Source organism: Charadrius vociferus, unplaced genomic scaffold (genome assembly GCF_000708025.1).
Source record: "Charadrius vociferus isolate BGI_N301 unplaced genomic scaffold, ASM70802v2 scaffold436, whole genome shotgun sequence".
Lineage (NCBI taxonomy): Eukaryota > Metazoa > Chordata > Aves > Charadriiformes > Charadriidae > Charadrius > Charadrius vociferus.
The window spans coordinates 437134-458330 of NW_009649187.1; the positions used below are offsets into that span (position 1 = coordinate 437134).

The 21197-nt window shown below is 37.1% G+C and overlaps 1 protein-coding gene across 1 annotated transcript in view; it reads right to left on the reverse strand.

Moving 5' to 3' along the window:
- The window catches only part of DNTT (DNA nucleotidylexotransferase), a 92124-nt gene that overhangs the window by 12058 nt on the left and 58869 nt on the right, over window positions 1-21197 (reverse strand). Inside the window, exons 9-10 of the mRNA XM_009888682.1 lie at window positions 14940-15203; window positions 13424-13507 (exon numbers count right to left, since the gene is read on the reverse strand). Coding sequence (XP_009886984.1) covers window positions 13424-13507; window positions 14940-15203 — 348 coding nt within the window. The remainder of the gene's footprint in view (window positions 1-13423; window positions 13508-14939; window positions 15204-21197) is intronic.

Consider the following 21197-nt stretch of genomic DNA (forward strand, 5'->3'; position numbering starts at 1 on the left):
TGAGCATCTGTCTTCTAGAACTTTCCTAAAGAATACAACTAACAACTCTCAGATGTTTCCCTTCCTTGTTTTTCCTAATCTTTTCTTGCTTGGTTTTGTTTTAAGACTGGGTGTTGGTGATTTTTGCTTTGCTTGTAATTAAGCATTTTGCTAAATATTTATGCTGTGTTTATGAATGAGACTATTAACAGTACAAACAATTTCATGTTAATTATAGAACATACATGCTGAAGTACTAGTTGTGCTGAGATGTGAAGTATTTCATCAAGTTCAATAATAATATTCCACAGCACTGTGTAGACACTGTGCATTTCCCTTTTGATGGTGTCATAACGGTTTTCAGTAGCAAATAACCTGCAGTGCCTCTGACATTATATTATCTCCAAATGTAATTTTCATGTTTAACCGGTATTTTTTGTAGTAATATTCACATCACTCTACCTGCTTTAAAATAAAAACTAATCTGTTCCTAATCCAGTGACAAATAAGATGATAAATAAATCAGAGAGAAAAAAATTACTCTTTGAAATGACATTATAACAAACCATGATTGAAAAAGCAGTATTACAAGCATTACCCATTGACTCAATACCCTCAGGCAAAATCATGTGTAATGGTATTGATGCAAAATAGAGCAGTAGAATTTATTCTAATAATTCTGGGCATGAATAATTTTTGAAAGTAATAGCAGCTGGAATCATAAATTCTCATTTCATTTTACCACTGGACATGTCCTGTGCTTTTAATCAGAAATAGCATACTTGAATATTTCTTTTACAACTATTCTCTAACTCTAGTTACAGGTTTATCCATATTAGGTTTCTGAACAATAAAAAGTAGATTCACTGTGTGAAATAGAATAATCAGGCTAATGATAGGATATTCTAGGCAGTTAACCTATTAACTATGTCATAACATGGTGTAACAAAATGTCTTCAGTCTTTCTATATCCAAAGTACTTATTCCAAGTAACTTTGAGGAAGGAGAAAGAAAAAGACCAGTGCTGAAGAGCTGACACTTTGAAAACTAAAGTATTAAAAACCATTAATATTGTCTATTGAATCAACTGAATAAGCACTTTTTTATTTGCTAAAATTTAGTTTGCGAACAAGACCGTGCTGTGCATAAAATGGAAATATTCTCTGTTTAAAATGACAGATGTGTGGTTACTTTGTTGCAAAATACTACATAGTTATGCATCCAATCTCCCATTAAAATTGTAATAATTAAAAACATTCCACAATAAATAAAGAGCATAATACATGACTACCCATACAACAAGAATATGTTTTCAGTTTTGGGCACACAAAGGGAAGGGAAACTTGGAACTTCCTATCTGACAACCCAGGCCAAAATTTTAACATGTTAAATAGCACATTGTTGTAAACAAAAACAGAACAAAACCTTATTGCCCACTGTAGTTCCGTGTGCTATCACAAAGTCACTAAAAAGATTAACAGGGATTACTTCCTTTTCCCCTTTAGCTATACTTCTGTTTTGCTTTAAGTCTATGCTATTTACAGTAGCTTTAGCTTGTCAAATACCGTTAAGTTGGTGTATTGTATTTTTCTCTATAAAGCTTCATATGAATGAATGAAACAAGAACAATGCAGAATCCTGGATTTTATGAAATACAGCTGAGTGTAATTCATATGGGGTTATTATAAACAAACCTCTTCAAAAGAACATTATTGAGATTGCAAAATCAAAGACCTGCAATTTAAGAAATCCCAGAATGTGGTTGATTGTATTTTAACCTTAATTCAGTTTTCCTGTGTATACGCATAGAGACTTCTTTTTCTTCAAAGAAATACTACTTCCTTCAATTCCTGTAACATCCCCAGGCTTCTTTCACTAGGCAGGAAATATACTGTGCCACAGGGCTACCAAATATTTGCTGACAGCACTGACAACAATCTCAGTGCAGGCCACTGTGGGAACAATCAGTCTTAGCAACTTCAGCTTTTAAAATCTCTATCTGTTCCAGCTCTCTCTCTTCCCTTCTTCCCTATATTAAGTTGTGGCCTGGATCTCTCACCTCAGATTTTTTATGTAACTTCAGGCTCCACTCATGCTGTATCCAGCGCAAAGTGAGATAAACACGGTTTACTCGTTATCTGGGGCAATTGAAAGTTTACCCTTTTCTTGTTGCCAGCTTAAAACATTAGCCTGATTAATTTAACTTATTTTTTAGTCCATCAAACTTCCTCTCGTATTTCTCCCCAGTCATTCTTTTTTCCTGCCCCTTTTCAGCTCAGTCTCTTTAACCAACTCAGATTCTTTTCCACAATGCAGCTGCTAATCAAATACACCCTTTCCTTTCCTCATCGCTTTGTCCAGCTGCTCTGCATTTGACAGAAAATCTGAGACTACGTTAGCTGCCCTACATTCAATAGCTTACCCAAGCATACTGATTGAATAATTTAATTAAAACTTTTGAAAATGGTTGGCTCTGTACTGCCTTAGAAATTAAAATGAATAAAAAAGTATAGTCAAAATATTTTGGATCTGCACCTACTTACACATTTTGAGAGCTCTCTCTTTTCCTTGGCAACACAAGTTTCACTGAGCTGTTTAGAAAACACACTGAGCAAAGGAACAACAATTAGGTGCATCGTGTTAGATGCACAGCTTGCTATTACAAAGGGATTAAATTTAGGTAAACATATACACGAACTATATGCAGACTTTGTAAAACTGAACTATCATATGCTGTATGTGAAACATTTAAACAGCTAAGAGAACACTGGGGAAAAGCACACTTTGGAAGAAAATGCATAATCATTTTTTAATTTACCAAGAGGTAAGAAAAGTAGATTATTTTAATTCTTAAATTTAAAAAATAGACCAGGTGCAAAAAGGACAAATCCCCCAAATCACATACGCAATTTCCACTTTCCTCTGAGAGAGAGCTGCAACATAAAGGAAAGTATGTGCATCTGTTTACAGTGACTCAGTGTTTAATTGCAGTAATGATTGTGTGAACAACTGATCACATTGGAAATCAATATTATAAACTTTGCATCTTTATGTTTACTTTAGCTTTAATCCAGTCATTACTGCAGACATCTAAAGCAAACTGTGCAGCTGCAGCATGTTTAATTCATCAAGATGCTCTCAAGGCTGACTGTCTCACTGTTATAACTTCATAGTTTTAGAGCAGCATCTGCCAAAGACTATAACATCCAGTTTTTAAAGAATCATAAAAAATGTCTCTTTAACTGTGCAAATAAACTTCTGAGGCATCTTTTTTTCAGTGAAAGGTAGTGTGGATTAAATGTTCTCAGGTGACACAAGAAAACTGATTTGGGGACTGTAAATATTGAATACAGAGTTAAATATGTGTGAATATTACACATCTTTATGCAATAAAATGAGGGTATAGAATCATAGCCAGCTCTTCTTCCCAGTGACACATGCTTTTGAGAAATAACGTATTGGGTAGTGACAGAAAAGAATCAATGTTTGGAAAACAAAGCTGGCTTTGTATGAGGAGACCAGTTTACAAAGTTCTGGAAGTGCAAGTAACAGCCCAGCCATCCGCAATCAGTCTAGCTCTGTCACCCTGAGCTGTTACCCTCCTCTAAGCCAAGCCACCACACAAACATAACTTTTTCAACCAAAATGGTCACTGTCAGGTAAGACATTTCAAAATAAACGTTACTGGCTAAGTGGCAGGCCAGCAACACACATTTAGACTCACCCAGATTAAAAAATGTAATATCATAGGGCAGGCCAGAAGCTCAAATATGTTGCCAGGCATGACTGGACGGGCTACTTGCTCCATCACTGTCGTTGTCTGTGAAGCAACTACTGGGCAAAAGGTGGGTAGGAGCAGAACCCAGCAAACTTACATACACGCTTTAGCCAGATCATCAAAGCATTACAGTCATATAATAGTCATTTACTTGGGCTGTAATCACACCTTCATTTGGCTTTGCAGATATGTGCAAAGACAGACAGGGCAAGCCCTGCCTGGAGAGTCAGTACAGGACTTTCCCAAATAGAAATGCTTTCTGCAGGCAAGTGATTAAAGACTGTGCAATAGCGATCTTCACAGTGTGGAAGAAATCCTATGATAAAATTCCCCTTTCATGCTTATACTTATTTCCCAAGGAAAACTAAATATTCTCTTTAAAAAAAGTTGGGAGCGTAGAGTTTCACTATTTTCATTGTAACCATACACTGTATAATGCTTTGCAAAGGTCAGTCCTGATATGAAGTTTTCAGAGCATCTTGTGAATTTACTATTCAGAGCAGTTATATAAACCGCCTCTCCTGCCATTCAACAACTAAACAACGATTAATGCCATTCAAATTCACACAATGATTTTTAAATGCAAAATTGTCATCAATCATATACAGTCTTCTACATAGAGTGTCATATTTCTTCCAATATTTCTTTAACAATAGAAAACATTAAGGCAGCTATTTCCCATCTTAATTTTTCATAGGCCATAAAACTAATAACTGCTTTATGCTCCAATGACTCTTCAAAATAACATTGAGCTTGTGACCCTCCTCTTACAAAAACCTGACAACCTACAATGTTAGTGCAAGAACATTCATATGCTAATAATTTAATTAATCTATTATACCCTAGGAACCCCAGCAAAAAAGCAATGCTAATTATTTACATCACTTCATTTTGCTGCCTTGAACTGCATAAAGCAATAATTGGACTTAAAAGTGATTTTCTGGAATATTATTGTGACAATATATGGGTTTATATAAGATAAAAATCTAAATCTACGAGACAAATCCAACCCTTGGATCCCACAACCAGCTTGAGGATCTCCACTCAGTAGTGGTGTGATAAAGGTGCAGGAAAGTGATACCTTCTACATGGCCATGATCCAGCCATGAAGCTGTTCCATATGCCATCCCTAGAAATCTCCCACCACCAAACAGGAAGAGAGAGAATTACCTCCAGCAGCTTAACACATCTAGCCCATCCCATCTCTCATTCAGCCTAACTCCCACATGCTTACTTATGTAGTCAAAGGATAACAGTTTGAGGAAATGTATCAGTCAGAACTTCTGGCATGGAGCAGTTGAAAGTCGTTCCTGTTTTATGCAGTCTTCTATGAAACAGGAAATGATTACAGCTCAGATGCTGAATATAGCAGACTTCTCCCAGGCTCTTTGGCTCTGAGTTACTGCTGAACAGCAATGTCATCAAGAACAGTGAATACACTTTGAATGAAAAGAAAGAGCAATAGGGAATCCCACCACAGCTGAAACTATGTGAAGTACAGTGGGGAAGTTTTAAACTTCATTATTTACTGTAGCTACAAGGAATACTTTCCAAATACTTACCAAAATATAAAAACCAACAAAAACCAGCTGACAATATGGGTTCTGAAGTATTTGGTAATGGTACACAGCTTATTTTCTGACAATGTGGGTTCTGAAGTATTTGGTAATGGTACTGGTTTTAAATTAATTCAGATAAGGGATTTTAGTTAGGAAGTAATCATTAAAAAGGATGATAAATCCTGCATTTTAAAAACTCAGATTTATCCATGGTGTAAGTGGTAGGGCTGGGCTTTGCATAGCACAGTAGATCTTTCAGAAGCATCTTCTGGACTTAAGTTTGGGGCATCCTTGCATACAGAGAAACATGATATATGGATGCTGCTGGCTGAGAAGCACATGAATGCAACTGGGATTCCCAGAGAAAAGGCAGTTCTAGGGAACAGTATTTCTGCTCAACACATGTATAGTCACACAAACACAATACCCCATTGCCTTGTGAGCAGATCTATTCAGCAAAACATTAATGAATATTGTTTCGTTGGAGTTTTCCTGTTCACTTAAACCTGGGTGTTCCATAAAAATGATGCAATTATCAAAATATTGCCCTGAAAAAAAATTCCAATAGAATCTAGTTTACCAGGCACTATTAAAAATCTAAGCCTGTTTGAGTTCCTGCCAGCTTGCCCATCTTCTCAACAACTTGCTTGACAGGCTACTGGGAGCCTGAGTTCAAATAAATCATTTTAATAACGTCAGAGCCAGCATCCCCAGGGTGTCCACAAGCCTGGATCAGCCAGCCAAGCCAAGTGCCTCAGAGCTTGCAGCTCCAAGAGCTGTCTGAGCTTTGGAGGTTTGGAACAGTCTGATCTGTGGATAGTTTCCAAAGCTGAGATTCAAAAAGCACTTCCCTTTGCAGTAAGTGTCAACATTTTGACTTTCCCTCTGATTAAGAGAACAAGCAAATTTTGAATGATCAAAATTCTTCATTAAACATTTGTTCTTTCTCCCAGTTATAGGGAAAGGCAAAACACTGAGTGATCAAAGTACTTCATTAAACTGAACTATTTTTTGCCACAGTGGTTAACTACTCATCCTTACTGTACCTTTGCATTGTGGGAATTAAGTTTTACTGTTGGGAAGTGAGATCAAAAAAGGTTAAATGACTTGCTTAAAACTACAGAGAAAATTTGACTACGGGGGACCCAAGTTGCAAGCTAATAGTCAAACCTCTGGACCATTCTCCTTCCTCAGGTCATATTACAATGATGTACGTGATCTCTTCAGCTCACACAATTGTCACTTCATTCCAAATGTCAAAATGCTTTATTCCTTCTTGTGTTGCTTTTCACAAGGCAAAACAGGATTAAAAGAGGAATCAGAAAACATTCATAGAAGATGAAAACCTATAAATTGTTTGAATATGCCCTCTGATGTCACATGTCTGAACAGGTACATGATCCTTTGGCTGACTGTAACCATGTCAGTCTACCAGCCTGACATGATGCCCTGTTACAAAGTGATCCAGGAAAAGACATATGTACTAGGCAAGAACAGACCTACTGCAGAGTAAGAAAAGGCACAAACAGAGTAGGTCATCTCCAGATGTTATTTCTAGTCTGCCCACAAATGCCTCCCACACATGTTAACAGCTGTTCTTGATTGTTTTCTCTGTTGAGCCAAAATACCAGCACTATGTGCAAAATTTCACACAAATTTCAGACTAATTTGGCTGTGCACCTAAGACATTTCTAAGTTCAGAGCCTGGGCAGTGCACAACCCTGAAAAATGAAACTGGTAAAACATCACATTATTTTCAGCCCACTCATTCAACCTTTCCTTTAAATGCTAACAGTTATCTAGGCTTCATTGCCTCAACAGGAATGGAAGTTTTTGGGACGTCTGTCTTCACAATCATCAATGTAAACACTTCAGATATCAGTGACAGGCATAGTGTCTTAATAACCACATATGTCAGGTTTTTTGGAAGCTGAAGAAGGACCTTTTATATCCAGTGACTACACATAGAGAAACAGAGGGAGCAGAGAGAACTTCAGCCAGCCAGACTGCAGCAAATCTCCATCTGTTTATAACAAAGATTGGGTATCTGAGTTGGATTTTCAAATGGATGAGCCATGAGGAAGAACAGGATCACAACAGTCTGCTATTTATGAACTGCAAGCTGCAACCTCAGATAACATCCACGGAGACAGAAACAGGAAAGGCAAAAAGAAAGGAATCCAACATATTGATGTTCCCATGGAATTTTAAGAGTAACAAGCAACAAAAGGTTTTGCAGCAATGTCAAAGAGTGGCTAACAGCAAATGTCAGAATAACAGATGTTAAAACAAAATCAGCTTAAATTAAAAACACAGCTTTTCTTGATGATGAAAATTTTGGAAATTGATTTTAATTTTAGTGGTTATAGTCAGGAATCTAAGATATATTTAAAACTGGTTAATTTTAATTTGAGCAGAAAGACATAGTTTATGCCTTTTGGAGTTACAAGAGCTCTCTAGGTAACTCCCAAGGGCCTATTGGATCTTTTTGATACTGGGGTAAGGAAAGTAGCTTCTCAAACTGATATTTTACACCACTTAGTTGTAGCAACCCTTTTAACAGTCATTCTCTGGATTTTGAAGTGGTGTTAACAGTACCCGGGAGAAAGGAGGCAGCAACACTGGAGTCTACAAAACTTTTGGAGTCTACAAAACTGAATGAAATGATGGCAAATTAAGAAGAAATAGAGGCTTGGATGAGATTAATCATAGAGACAAAGTAAAGGCATGAAGAGTACCGGCAGATAAGATGACGTCGTATTTATGGTGGAGCAAACTTCAAAGTTAAAGATGATGCTAAGTTTCTAAGCTGACTGGACTGTAGCATTTCATATTCTGGAGAACAAGGAAGTTTTTCTTTAAGTAATATTCTTACTGAAGAAAAGCACACACTTGAGTCTGAGAGCCATTTCATGGGAGAACAGTCATTCCACATTAAGTCTTACCAAGCCTCTTGGCGAAGAGTGCAAAAATCCAATATCAGAGAGTCCAGTTTCAGACACTCTCCACAGCGCCCTTCTGCACAACAAGGATACTCTACTATAGCTAACAGCACCAGAGTTTGGTAAAGGAGCAACCAACAACCTTTGTGGTTCCTGAATCTTATTCCAGGTTGCTGACACTGTAAAAGGCGAGAAGCACTCATATTTCAAGGACAGCTACTCCTTTAGGAATAGAAAGCCTGTGGTTTGCCACTTCAAAAATCACTTTAAAAATAATAAAACATTAAAGTGAAAGTAAATCACCCATTTATTGCATTCTCCTGCAATGATAGTTATTCACCTTAAAGACAGGTGTTTAAAAAGAAAACAGGGTTTAGAGCTGTATCTCATTTAGTCAGAGCCACTAGATCTCTCTCCATTTCATCCAGTTAAAAAGCTGTCAGGATGTTGTCAAAACTTGCTAATGACTGCCCTAGTACCTCAATCTTCTAATTGTGGCAAAGAAAATGCCCTTCAAATCTCAGCGTGTGGCAAGCTGTATATATACATGCAGACTAAAAACTGCAGTTCAGACAGTGAACTGATGACCATGTTACATAAATACATAACAGGGGTCACTGCTTACACTCTTATTAGCTACTGATTAAGTCCAGACACAATGCATGTTGTAACCAAAAATTCTTTATAGTTGGTTAAGGGTTAAATGACTCTCAATCCAACACAGAGGGGTATAAAAACAACCAGTGATCCCATGGTTTCCAGCTTAAAGACCTTAATTTTTCTAAGGAAGAGCTTATTGTTCAGCTGACCTGACTTATGATTCACACAGAAAATAAAAAATAGTTTTTGCAAAAGCAGTTCTACTTTCCTTAGAGAGCATATTGTTCATTCATGAATCGGGAAGGTTTTACAGTGAGAATTTTATTGGCCTGGTTCATAAATGTGTTATGCCATTTGTAACCAGTGCAACAACAATAATAATATCATAAGACTTGGGGAATATAAAATTTGTCTGTCTTTCTGATGGCTGAACAACAAACCTCTTCATTCAATAAGTGTGGGAATCGTTGTAAGGTTTGATCTCCAGCTGATGTAATTCACAGAAATGTCATACTTCAACTTGGTATATACAAGTGCTGATTTCCATAGCTTTTGGACACAGTTCTAAAGAGGCACAGAACTGGACATCCACTGATCTTAGTATGAAAAAGAGGCTGACAGATAACTGGTAGTAAATTTTTAATTTTTGTTGTTACAATTTTCCTGCCAAAGGAAGATCTACAAAATGCCACTCTTATTACAGAACTGACAAAGTCATTAGTTTGATAGCTGCATATTGTCTTCCAAAACCCACAAATATATGAAGAACTTTCATACTAGAAAAAAAAAAAAAATCAAGGCTGAGGAATAATTTCACAGTGTAACTTTGTAACGAGTCCCTGGGGGAAATATCTGTTCCTTTTGTTCCCCTCTGCAAAGCTATGTAATTGATTCCTAACTGCTGTGTTAATGCTCCCTATTCCTGTCAGAATCCCTTTGGAAATACATTAAAGTAACAAGGACTCTCCCCTTGAATGCTGGAATCTGGGATTCTCTGACACACATTACATTTCAGGCAGTGGGCCACAGTGGAAGCACCGGCACCAAAGGGCTGAAAAATATTAATATAGAAGAATAAAGTATATCAAATTATATATTGGAATGTAGAGCAAACCAGGAAACTGTTGTCTTACAGTGAAAGACACACTCTTACAGGCACTGTTATTTTCCATAAAAAAAAAAAAATAAATCAAAGTATATTTGTTATAGTGTGTTAATTAACTTCTTATACCAGCTTGCAAAGTGTCTTGCACCGCTTGCCAAAGGCAAGAGTTTTCAAAGAAAGGATTAGGTCTTCATCAGGATCAAGAATTAGTTTGACTCTCCCTCACCTTTCTATCCCTTTTGCTGTGTACACACATGGAGTTATAAGAGAAGAATGACTCAGAAAGGAGTTGGCCCAGCCACTGAGTTATACCCCAGGGACTGTGACAGTCTTGTGTGGGAAAGTCTGTCCTCCTGGACAGAGCCGGTGACATCAGGTAACAGCTCTTCAGCAAACAAGGAGAGAAATATGGAAAAGATATGAGTCAGCTTTTACGTATGGCGCCTAATTAACCTTAATTAAGGTTGTGGTGAGGGATCTTGAGCAACTTGCACAAGGATATCTGCTTCCTCATTGTTTTTATCTTTAAGAAAGCTTTCCTTTGAGAAAGGAAGATTTCCTACCACAAAGAAAAATGTTCTTATGAAATTCCTACGTTCATGTTCAAATCTAAATTTAAGAGAAGGTACAGATAAAACAGCCATATTTTTAGTGTTTCCCCCCAGTCAAATGTTTTTTAAATAAAAGCAGTAGAATTACAGTAAAGAAGATTCTCTAGTCTTCATAATTAAATTAAGGAAAAAAACCCTAAACATTTCACTATTTGGGTATATGTTCCCTGATACAGCACTAAAGTTTACTAATTATTTTCATCACCGATTTTAAGCTGAGCAACCTGATGACCATAAAAAATTGATCAACCTTGGCAGCCGCACAATTTACTGCAGACTTCTCTGCCACTATGGGTCATCATCTCAACTTTCACAGTTACAGACACCTGTAATGATGCACGTTCTTGACTTTATTACACACTGTGTGGCAGTATGGAAGGCTTTTTGTTCAAAATGTCCTTCATGGGAATAACTTGGTACAAAATTGAAAAGCTAAAAATAAGAAAAAAAATTATTTTAATTTAACACATTACATTATAAATAGTAGAATACGTAGAAGCGGGGCAGGGGGTGTCTCCCTGCTTCTTGTTAGAATGGCGCTACTTGATAAAAGGCCCTGTTTTAAGTAGATTATAGCTTCGGTGCTGCCTGGTCTGAAACTTTCCATATTGCATATCTGCCTTAGAATTTTCTTTCTTTGTGGAAAATTTCAGCTAATGTAATTTGGCTACTTCTGAGAATGCAGCAGAGACAAGAACAGTATTCCACTGTGTCAACAGACTGTCATGACTTCTTGTTTTGAAATGTGTAGTACGGCTGTGTTTTGCAGCAGAAAATAAATTTGGAAGTAAACTGGCTGTGTCTGGGATTAAATGAGAAAAGGGAGACTTAGATATTATTGGGGGAGGAAACACTTGAAAGCAGAGTACCCAGCAGAAAGGGACATTTAATCCATTCATGCCATTCATTTGATATATGGAAGTCCTAGATTAAGGACTTAATGGTCAAGACAGTTGAAATTTGCCCTGAAGGCTTGGATTTTTTTTCCTTGCCCTTGTCAAAGAATTCCTGCAACATAATAAGCAATAAGGAAAAAAACCCTAAATTTTTCTTCTCAGTTCTCCCAATAATATTTTTTCTTTGTTTTCAGGCAATGCAGTGAGGAAATGTAAGTTGATGTGTAGGAGGTCTGGAAATTCAGTTACAGCTACAGCTGATGGCTTTGGGAAACACAGCATGGACATACAAAATTCTACATATTTTTCAAAGTCCTGAGGCAGATACTCAACAGGAGAAAATTCAGGCCAAACTGCAATGGATTTTTAGGGCCTTAAATCTTTCTCTGCCTCAGTTACTTGAAAATTTGGGAAGACAAGAGCATCTTTCTTCCCAGAGGGCATTGTGAAGAAAAACTCATTATTTATCTGTGAAACATCCTGGCTAGTCCAGCGAGATTCACATGGAAACTCAAATTTTCTTTCCAGAAGGATCTGGATGGTATGTCAGATATAAAGCCTAAATACAATAAAGAAAAAATAATACTGATTGATGATGTTCATGAATGAACAGTGTCTATTTTGCATCACTGAATGCATCAGAATTCTGGGTAAAACAAACAGATTTAATGATATGTACTTGTACACCAGGCAGGCAAATTTTGCTGCACACAAAAAATAACACTGTCATTTCTTAAATTCTTTGTATTTCCCTAGTGCAGTTATCTGTTACACCCAAAAAGCTATTTAGCAGAGCACATATTAACTTGCATATAATAACATTTTCTATATTATGTTGAGGCAAAGAGTTTATATTTTGAATATTGACATCATCCCTGAGTTTGTGAAGAAACTTCCCCCTTAGACATTTGATAGCATATTTATCTATTATGCAACTTTATATTTTCTTCTGAAGTATCTAATATTGACAATTGTTGGAGACAGGATATTTGACTAAATGCATCATTAGCCTGATCATTTCCCCAGGTTTGTATGTGACCTGAGGATGCTATAGCATCTGAGCCTAAGAAGCACTTACAGAGACAGCTCAAATAGAGTGAGGGCTTAAATCACTGCTGCGTCTCACAAACAATGAGATGATGCTGCGTGTAAGGAGAGATGCTAAAAGCGATCTCCGTTCTACAAGGAATATATAGGAGAGATTAATGTAAAATCTTGACATGATACTTTTGCCTTCCCCTATAACGACATCAATAAACATTTTCAATATTGATTTTTGCTTACTATTAAAATGGCCTAATACAAATACAGACATTAAGCCAGATAAATGCAGAGATCTGTATAACTGCAGCCAAGAACATTTAGACCAGAAATACTACCGGTTACTGCCAAGACTAGCAAGCCTGACTAAACAGAACTCCACATAGACTTCTAAATGCAGGGTTTTAAAAGCAGGATGATCCCTGATCTCCACTTAGTGTCATAATCCACACAAACTTCCTCAGACCTTCTAGCTGAGCCTGTACCACTCAATATCCTTTCTTCCTTTGAAATGTCAGCACAATCCATGTTGAAATTGTGCCTGTGACACAGAAATGACCTTTCATTCTGAAATGGGACAGTAAAATATTTTTTTCAAATACCCGCAGAAGAGTTATTCTCAGTGTTGTGAAGGCTGCACAATTCCTTCCTAACACCATTGTCTACTGTACGTTTCTTGTTAAATTTCAGAAATTACCTCAGCAATGCCAAAAAAGATTTCTGGATTTACTTGTTCAGATTTAATCAGGCTCTGTCAGTGAAACTAAGTCTTGTGAAGGGGGGACTGTTTTACCACATAATAGATAGAGAATCAAGCTAGAATAGTCTATATACTTGAATATAAAAAATAAACTGAAAGTGCATACTCAGAAATAAAGCCATGATAGCTTTACTTCTGAGAATAAACAATACCTTTCTCCTGTCATATAAGGCATGGTTATCCAATATCATCTTCCTTTCATGAGTAGCATACCTCCTCAAATCACGTCCAAATTGCTGTAAAAGATACAGCAAATATGAGCAATTCTGACAAATGAAAATTGTTATCCTTTGTATAAGAGCTCCAACACCAAACCAAATAATAAACAAACATGTAAAACTTACTTCTATTAAAAGAGAGTAGGCTGAAAAAATGGATCATCTGAAAGGACAATGTTTTAATAGGCAACGGTCCATCATTTCAGTTGGTTAGTCTGAGAATAGTTGGGTACTGTACAAGAAAGCAAGCTTATATACAGCCTACGATGGACTCACACAGTCTGTAGGTGAATTATCTCAACAGGGAGTAGGAACTGAGCAAGGCAGAGAATGACGGAGTCGTTACCTACTCGACCAAAGGGCCTCACAAAGTGCATTTTTATTGTAGACACCCACCTACAGAGTTGAGAGATGGGCTTTTAAGTAGCAAAACACTTTCAGGATGCTGAAGTCTGCAGGACTTAATCCAAGGTCCAAATAAATACATTTTATTATCTCAAAACAGAAAAGTGACTGAAGTAACTCATCAGCTCAGCAGGAGAATACATCAATTGCAGCATTTTGCCTGGTCTAAAACATCCTGCTTTCAATTAACCTGATAGAACAGAGTGGCAATGCTCCTGTACTGCTTCTAGCACATCAAAAAGATCATTCAGAGCAGGCTCAGGAGCTCTCCATTATACCATGTAATCAATCCCTAAGAAAATGAACATCAGAAGGCAAGCATGTAGAACAGATTAAAAAATAATTCTGTCTAGAAGGAGATTAATCATTTGAGTTATGAGTTTGCATTTAGATATAATTTTTAATTTTTAAAATATTGTACTATTTTATGCTATATCCACTTACTACAGTGTCTATTGTTAAAGTAGCTATCATTTCAAATTTTCTTAACTGATTAAAATACCAATCATAACATATTTTATTCTAGTTCAATGTGTAAATTTTAAAATTTTCCATTTTTTACAATTTAAAACACTCAATTAAAATACAACCAAACGAAAACATTTTATCTAATCCAAAAAGAAAGATGTCAAATTGTTTTCAATTTCCTACAACGCAAATTAATTTCCAATTCAGAACATCTCTTCCTCAAATGTTTAATTTCCTGTAAAATTCTGTGACACTTTCCAAATCATCTCTCTACTCAGTAGCCTTTTAAATTGCTTGTTAACACTGCTATGATGTAAAAAGACAACTCAACTGACTGAAAATACAACTTTTCAGCCCATGAACCTAAGCTTCGAGGAAAACAGATGTTAACTCCTCTAGAGAGACATCCATAAATGTCAGTGATGAGTTCATCTGCTTCAACTTATCATCACGGGTTGACGCAGCATGAAATGTGACGTGTGGTGAGAAGGAATGTTTTTTAAAAATCCATGAACTCTGACTGGTCCTGCAACAGTAAAAATAGGTCAGCGATGCTAAGAAAATTGTGGTTACTTACCCTGGAGCCTGTCCAGCCCAACAGAGCATATGCATATTGCTCAAAGGGGGTTATGACCAGATCAACACGGATTGCCTTCCAGTCTTTGACTTGTGCCGTATCAAAGTTTTTTGACGTGGTGTAACTGATGCTGTCTACTCTTGGCTGATATAATTTTAAAATTGCAAAACACTTCTGAAAATTATCCATGGCATCAATTTTTCTGCTTGGTAGCTGTTGTTTTACAAATGTTGATTCAATGATATCACAATAGAGGAGTAAGCCCTAAGGAGAAGACATTGCTTACATTGAATTGTTGGACGGGTTTTACGGTAATTCCAGAGTTTCTATACAGTCGTTTTAAAAAATTCATGTAAAATGCAGTTTCAGTAAACACAGAACTGTGCAGGGCCAAATCTGGTCTAAGCAGAGAAAAGAAATGGCTGCAACATTTGGAAAAATATTACCAGATCCTTTGAGGGATATCTGCAGGGGTAGTCATCTCATAGTGGCGATGTCCTGCCCTGTACTAAGGAGACAATATTTGCAATTCTTCCCCTCCATCCTTTCCTCCCAAGCCTTTTGTGGTTGATGTCAACAGAAATTTCTGAGTAGGGATTGATGCTTTCCCATGTGGCAGACATCTAGAAAAACAGATTAGTCCAGAGCACAGTCTTGCGCACAGACTCCAGAGCATTTGGACTGTGTCTGTTGCGTGAGATTTTCTTGTGACAAGGTCTGCAGCCTCCAGAGACGTGGAACAGCCCTGCCCATGCTTTTTGTTTGAAGGGAGTACACCAAAAACCTACTGATCCTCAAGAGCCAGATTTTATTAAAGCATAAACAAGATTTTCTTTTTAAAATAAAGAACATTCAGAGTGAGAAAAATGGAAGTAATAGAGCATTGTAAATTAATTCCTTCTAATCCAGCACAGTAGGAAGGGCTCAGTGGAAAAGGGTAGTGCTTTCTTCCAGCCTTGCTCTGTAGCCAGCAACCTTTCAATGGCTCCCAGGGTTGCAGTAAACTCTGCACTATCACTTCTAGGCTCTTAGAAAAAACATCTTTCTGTCACTCCTCAGGCCTATCTTTATGCCTCTTGTTTGCATTTCTAGGCAGCCTTCAAGGCTACTGATTTCCTGGACATCTCAGACTTACCCAGCACTCCCAAAGCTTCTTAGAGCTCTGCATTTTCAGCTGCCCTCAGGTAAAGTGCAATCTCCCCTTACCAGTCAGAAAACCTCTCGTCACCCAAAGCACAGCACCTGGGACAAGACAATGAGCACCACCTCTGCTGCCCAGCACATCCTTTTTAAAGAATACAAAACATCAAATACACAGTAACAAAGAAATGAAGCAGATACTGGTCATCACACCACTTCCTTCAGTCGTCCTTGAGTCTCCAGAATAGCAATGGAGCTTGATGCGTAATAATATGACAATGCTCAGTGTCACTGAAGCCATCTCTAGCAGGAGGGCTCAGCTGGCAAAAAGATTTTGATTTCTGACAGCGGTTCCACATGATGAAAACACTTAGATGTGTGTCTAAGACCTGGTACACTCAGCCTTAATTGAGCTTTTCTAGATTCATAAAATATAGGAGACCACTGTGACTGCCGCCTCTGAGCTCCTGATTTCACAGAAAGTAGAGTCTTCTGAGATTTGCCTTTGCAAAAGAAATTTAACTTTGTTACAAAGTTTAGCAACAATAGCGCATAAACCACTTTCTTCATAGTCTATCAGGTGTTTAATTGTTATTATTAGAAGGAAAACTACTAAGCTGAACCTCCTAACTTTATGTTCTGACTGGATAAGCTCATTAGTTTTCATCTTCAAGATCAACAAGACTACAACTGTCACATGTCTCTTTACATCTCCTTTTACATTTCTTTAAACCTACGCATTGATCAAACCCACTTCTCAGGTTTCTCACTGATGAGATGAATAGACTCAGTTTCTTAAAATTTCCATCATCAGGATTTCTTTAGGTCCTTGGATCAATTTTGTGTCTCTCTGCTAAAGTCCCTCAAATGTTTACGCATTCTCCTTCCTCTGGACTAGGAATTCTTATACTAGTCTCACCATAAAAAAGCATAGTCAAGAATGCCTCCTGACTTTTAGCTAACATTTCCCTTAATATATGGTAAAGAATCATATTAGTTTTGTGGGGTTTTTTTTAAATCACAATATTGAACTGAGAGTGTAAAGAAGTGATTTTATTTGATGGCTGTCGATGTTTAACTACAATGGTCTCCAGGTCAGACCTCTTATGAACACAGTGACAATGAACTGCTTTTTGGAAGAACATCTCCATATTCAGCACCAGGTTTTGAATATCTCTTTTATATAGTGCAAGTGTGGTGACTTTACATGCTAATATGTTAAATACCTTAGAGAATACTTTACAGCAATAAAATTACTTTTATCACTCAGAGCTATAATTCTAAAAAAAAAAAAGCATAACAAAAACACTTAACAAGGTATGATTTCCATGAGGAGACACTGATAAGTATTATTATATTTTCAGGCTCCAGGTTTTTGTTGATGATAATTCCAAATTAACGATCCCATTATTTTACTGGGAATCGGTCACAGGCTATTTTATGGGTCATTGGGTCCAGCTTTTTAATGACAACTATTTGACTTGCATTGACATTCTTTCACTTCTTTGGAATTTTTCCTGATCTTGAAGATTTATTATAAACCAATATGAGAAAACTCCTTATGTAGCTCATTCTCTTGGATTGCTAGTTTCCAAGTCTGCTGATTTGAAAATGCTTAATTTTAGCAGGTGCTCTCTCACGTCCATCTTTAAAACAGATAGTAATTTTTTCTTAATTTTATCCCAATGTCACAAGGCACTGATGCTTGCTATTTCCAAATATAGACTCAAAACAGCTGTTGGATGTTAATGCATAACTGCTTATTATCTCACTCTTTTTGATGAATCTATGCCTGCCTTCAGGTTAATTTTGTTGCTTTTAATGCTCAAAAATGCTTTTAATCTCATTGATCATTGACCACTAATTTACTTCAAGCTTTTATTAAACACTGACATTCTCTCCTTTCTCTATAAAAATCTTCTATGTACTTCATCAGTGCTTTCTCATCTTTTGCTTCATTTTCTTTTTTGCTCTTTGAGATCTGGGGCATTACATAGCATATCCCAGGCAGAATCCTAACTGGATTAAGTTTTGGTAAAGTCTCATTTTATAGTTCCAAGTACCTACATTTCCAGCACCTGTATGCTGTTTGTAGAGAGTGTGCTCAGATCACCAGTTTTGCACATTTGCCACAGCCTATATCAGTGTTTGTGTCATCTGTGTTCAAATCTCCTCAGTTTTGGTGCAAGAAATTAGGAACTAAAGCCCATCTTTAGATGGACTACAAAAGGAATGGAATTCCTACTGTAGGTGGGAAGTCTTACTGGGATTTTTGTTTCTGACCACTTAAGAAATCCAGCAAGACACCACAGCCTGCAGTGGTTTCTCTCTTCACGGGCAAGTAGATGAGCACGTAGGGAGTGTTGTGTCTCAGTGAGATCTGGGGATAGTTGCACGTGGCCACCAGAACCCCATACTTGGATTTTTAGCCTGCAAGCTCTTGAGGAGATATGATTACGTATTGCTTGTGTGTCTGTAATAGATAAAATGGCCTTGACATAAAATGCTCAGGCCTTTTAAGATGTTCATTTTCAAATTTTAGTCATACATCGGATCCTCTGCTTCATCAATATTTTCAATCTAACCCTTAGCTGTGTTATTATCTTATAGATAATCTTCTGCATCAGCTTTACTTAGTTTTTGGAGCAATTTTTTTCAGCTTGCTACTCATTACAGGAATATATAGTCGTAAATGAAAACAGGGTAAATTTGACATGTCAGTCTTTGCTGTATTACCCACATTAAAAATGAAGAAGTTCCCTTTACCTTAAGTCATCCTGGATACCACGCTTACTCAAGGTCCTCCCTTTGAGATCTCTCAGCTGCTTGAAGAGTACAAATTCTGCCTGTTAAACCGCAGTGTTTAAAGATGGGTCCCTTCTCTCTTTTTTCTCACCCTATTTTCATATTTAGGAAGTTCAAGGGAACACTCCTTGGGGTCCCAGAGATGTCACATCAAGCAATTATGAAGAAGTTACAAGAAATCATTATTGGAGCCTTCCTACTGCTGTTTTCTCTTACTGACTAGGTGGTGTCTTCTACGTGAATATGTCTAAAGTATCTGCAGAAGGCCACAGTTAGCAAGTGTGACTAGAAAGATTTTAGGACTACCTCTCTCTGGGTTATTCTGTAGTGTTTTTTCATAGTTTGTTGGCTGGGCAATTTCTAAAGCTGATAGGAAGAGCATGAGAGGATGTAGACCACTGTAAATATCTACTTCAACTTAAAAATATGCAATTAGGCAACAATTACACAAGTGCTGAGTTCAACTAGCAGTTGAAACCTGATTCAAATCCAGGATATCACCTTTAAATAGGAGCCAAAGCCTAGGTCATATCCATTGGGATAATATTTCCAGTTAAGCTAATTTGATTATGCACTGGACATCACCATCACCCCATAAAGTAAAGCTGAAATGGCACTTCTGTACATTTTGAAAAAGTATTGCCTGAAGGGGCAGTCAGCTATGAAAACTGTGTGAAGTTTTGGCTACTGCTAGCTGCAGAACAGCAGCCTTCTCATTACTTTATGTCAGGGAATCTGCAGTTCTTTGCAAATTTCAGCTTGATCTATACACCATAAAGTGCTGTAGGCCTTGTTTACACAATCAAGTTTTAAAATGTGGGCATTTTCATTTCTCAAATTTACAACACCATCAAAAACAAATGTATTTTTTTAGAGCAGTTATGTTAATAGCCACAACAGTTTTCCCTTTTTAGAATGATTATGCACTTTTACTTAAATAGATTGAATGCTGGCACATCAATAGCATTGATATTGGAGTAAATCCATGATCAAACTGAGAAGTGTGAATTTTTAGAAAAATATGTAATCAATGGCTGAAAAATCAATCCAAATATGGTCATTAGCATTCTTTGTCATTTTTAATTAAATGAAAACCTATCCTATTTTTAATGTTACAAGCTGTCATTATTCATAATTGTTGGTAGCTGGATTAATTCTGTTAAAGCTAAGTAGGACCATTTTATACCTCCTGAAATTGTAATCCAGTATGTTCTTCTGAAATGTATGTATGGTATTGCTCTTAATTTCCTTCTGAGATGATTTAATAAAGTGAATCCAGATTATTTTTTTTTCCCAGTGAAATACCTATAGCTAATCCAAAATAGAATGTAGGCATGTTAGCTCAGAAATATATCTACCTAGATGAGACAGATGGAATTCTATAAAGTGTAACAGCTCAGGGAACTGATACCTGGGAGCAGTCAGGCCTTTTAGGGTGGGGAATCATTAGCAAATGGCATCAAAAGCTTGATCAGCAATACAAAACTTTGCAGCTGCTGCATAATCACACAGCTGCCTTCGTCCCTTTTTCATCTTGAAGCTCCCTGTATATCTGAATGGTCTAATTCTGGGCATGTCCTGAACAGCCTGGTTTTGACAGCAATAGACAAACCAGCACCAGAGTCCAGGAAGGAAGATGTTTCCCTGTCTCTATGCCATGAGCATTTACATGGGTGAGCAAGATAAGTTAATAGATAGATAGACAGATAGATAGAAACATGGAGACATGGAGACATAGAGACATATAGATACATACCCACATACAGATGTACAATACACACCAGGAAGACCAGATGTCATAAGAAATGCTACTGCTGCCCCATTCTCTGCCTAAAGTGATTTAAGCCAAGTTCTGTCATGTCCGGGTGAGACAGTATGCATTCACAAAGGAGCTCTGCAACCTTATGGACAGAGTGCTCATCAGAAAAAAAATAAGGTCTTTTTTCCACCCTCTTAACCTTTTTTGTATCTTGTCTTAGAAACAGGTTTTGTTGCTGCCGAAATCCAGCTGTCACTCAATAATGGATGTACTGCTGTTCTGTGAACCTGTTCACAAAAAAATGTTTCCAGCAATGAAAAAGTGAGACCGGTCACTTGCTCCTCACCATCCACCTTAATGGGACATCAAGCCTTTCCCTTCCTGACATGTTCACCTCAGCAAGGGGAAATAATAGAGTCTAAACGAGACCACTAGTATACCAAACTAAGTAAGCACAGGCAGGCATCTACATTTCTCATTTTCCTAAAAGGCAAAAGAAAAATGCAACATTATACTTACATGAATACAACGGGAAAAAAAAAAGAGTGCAGGAA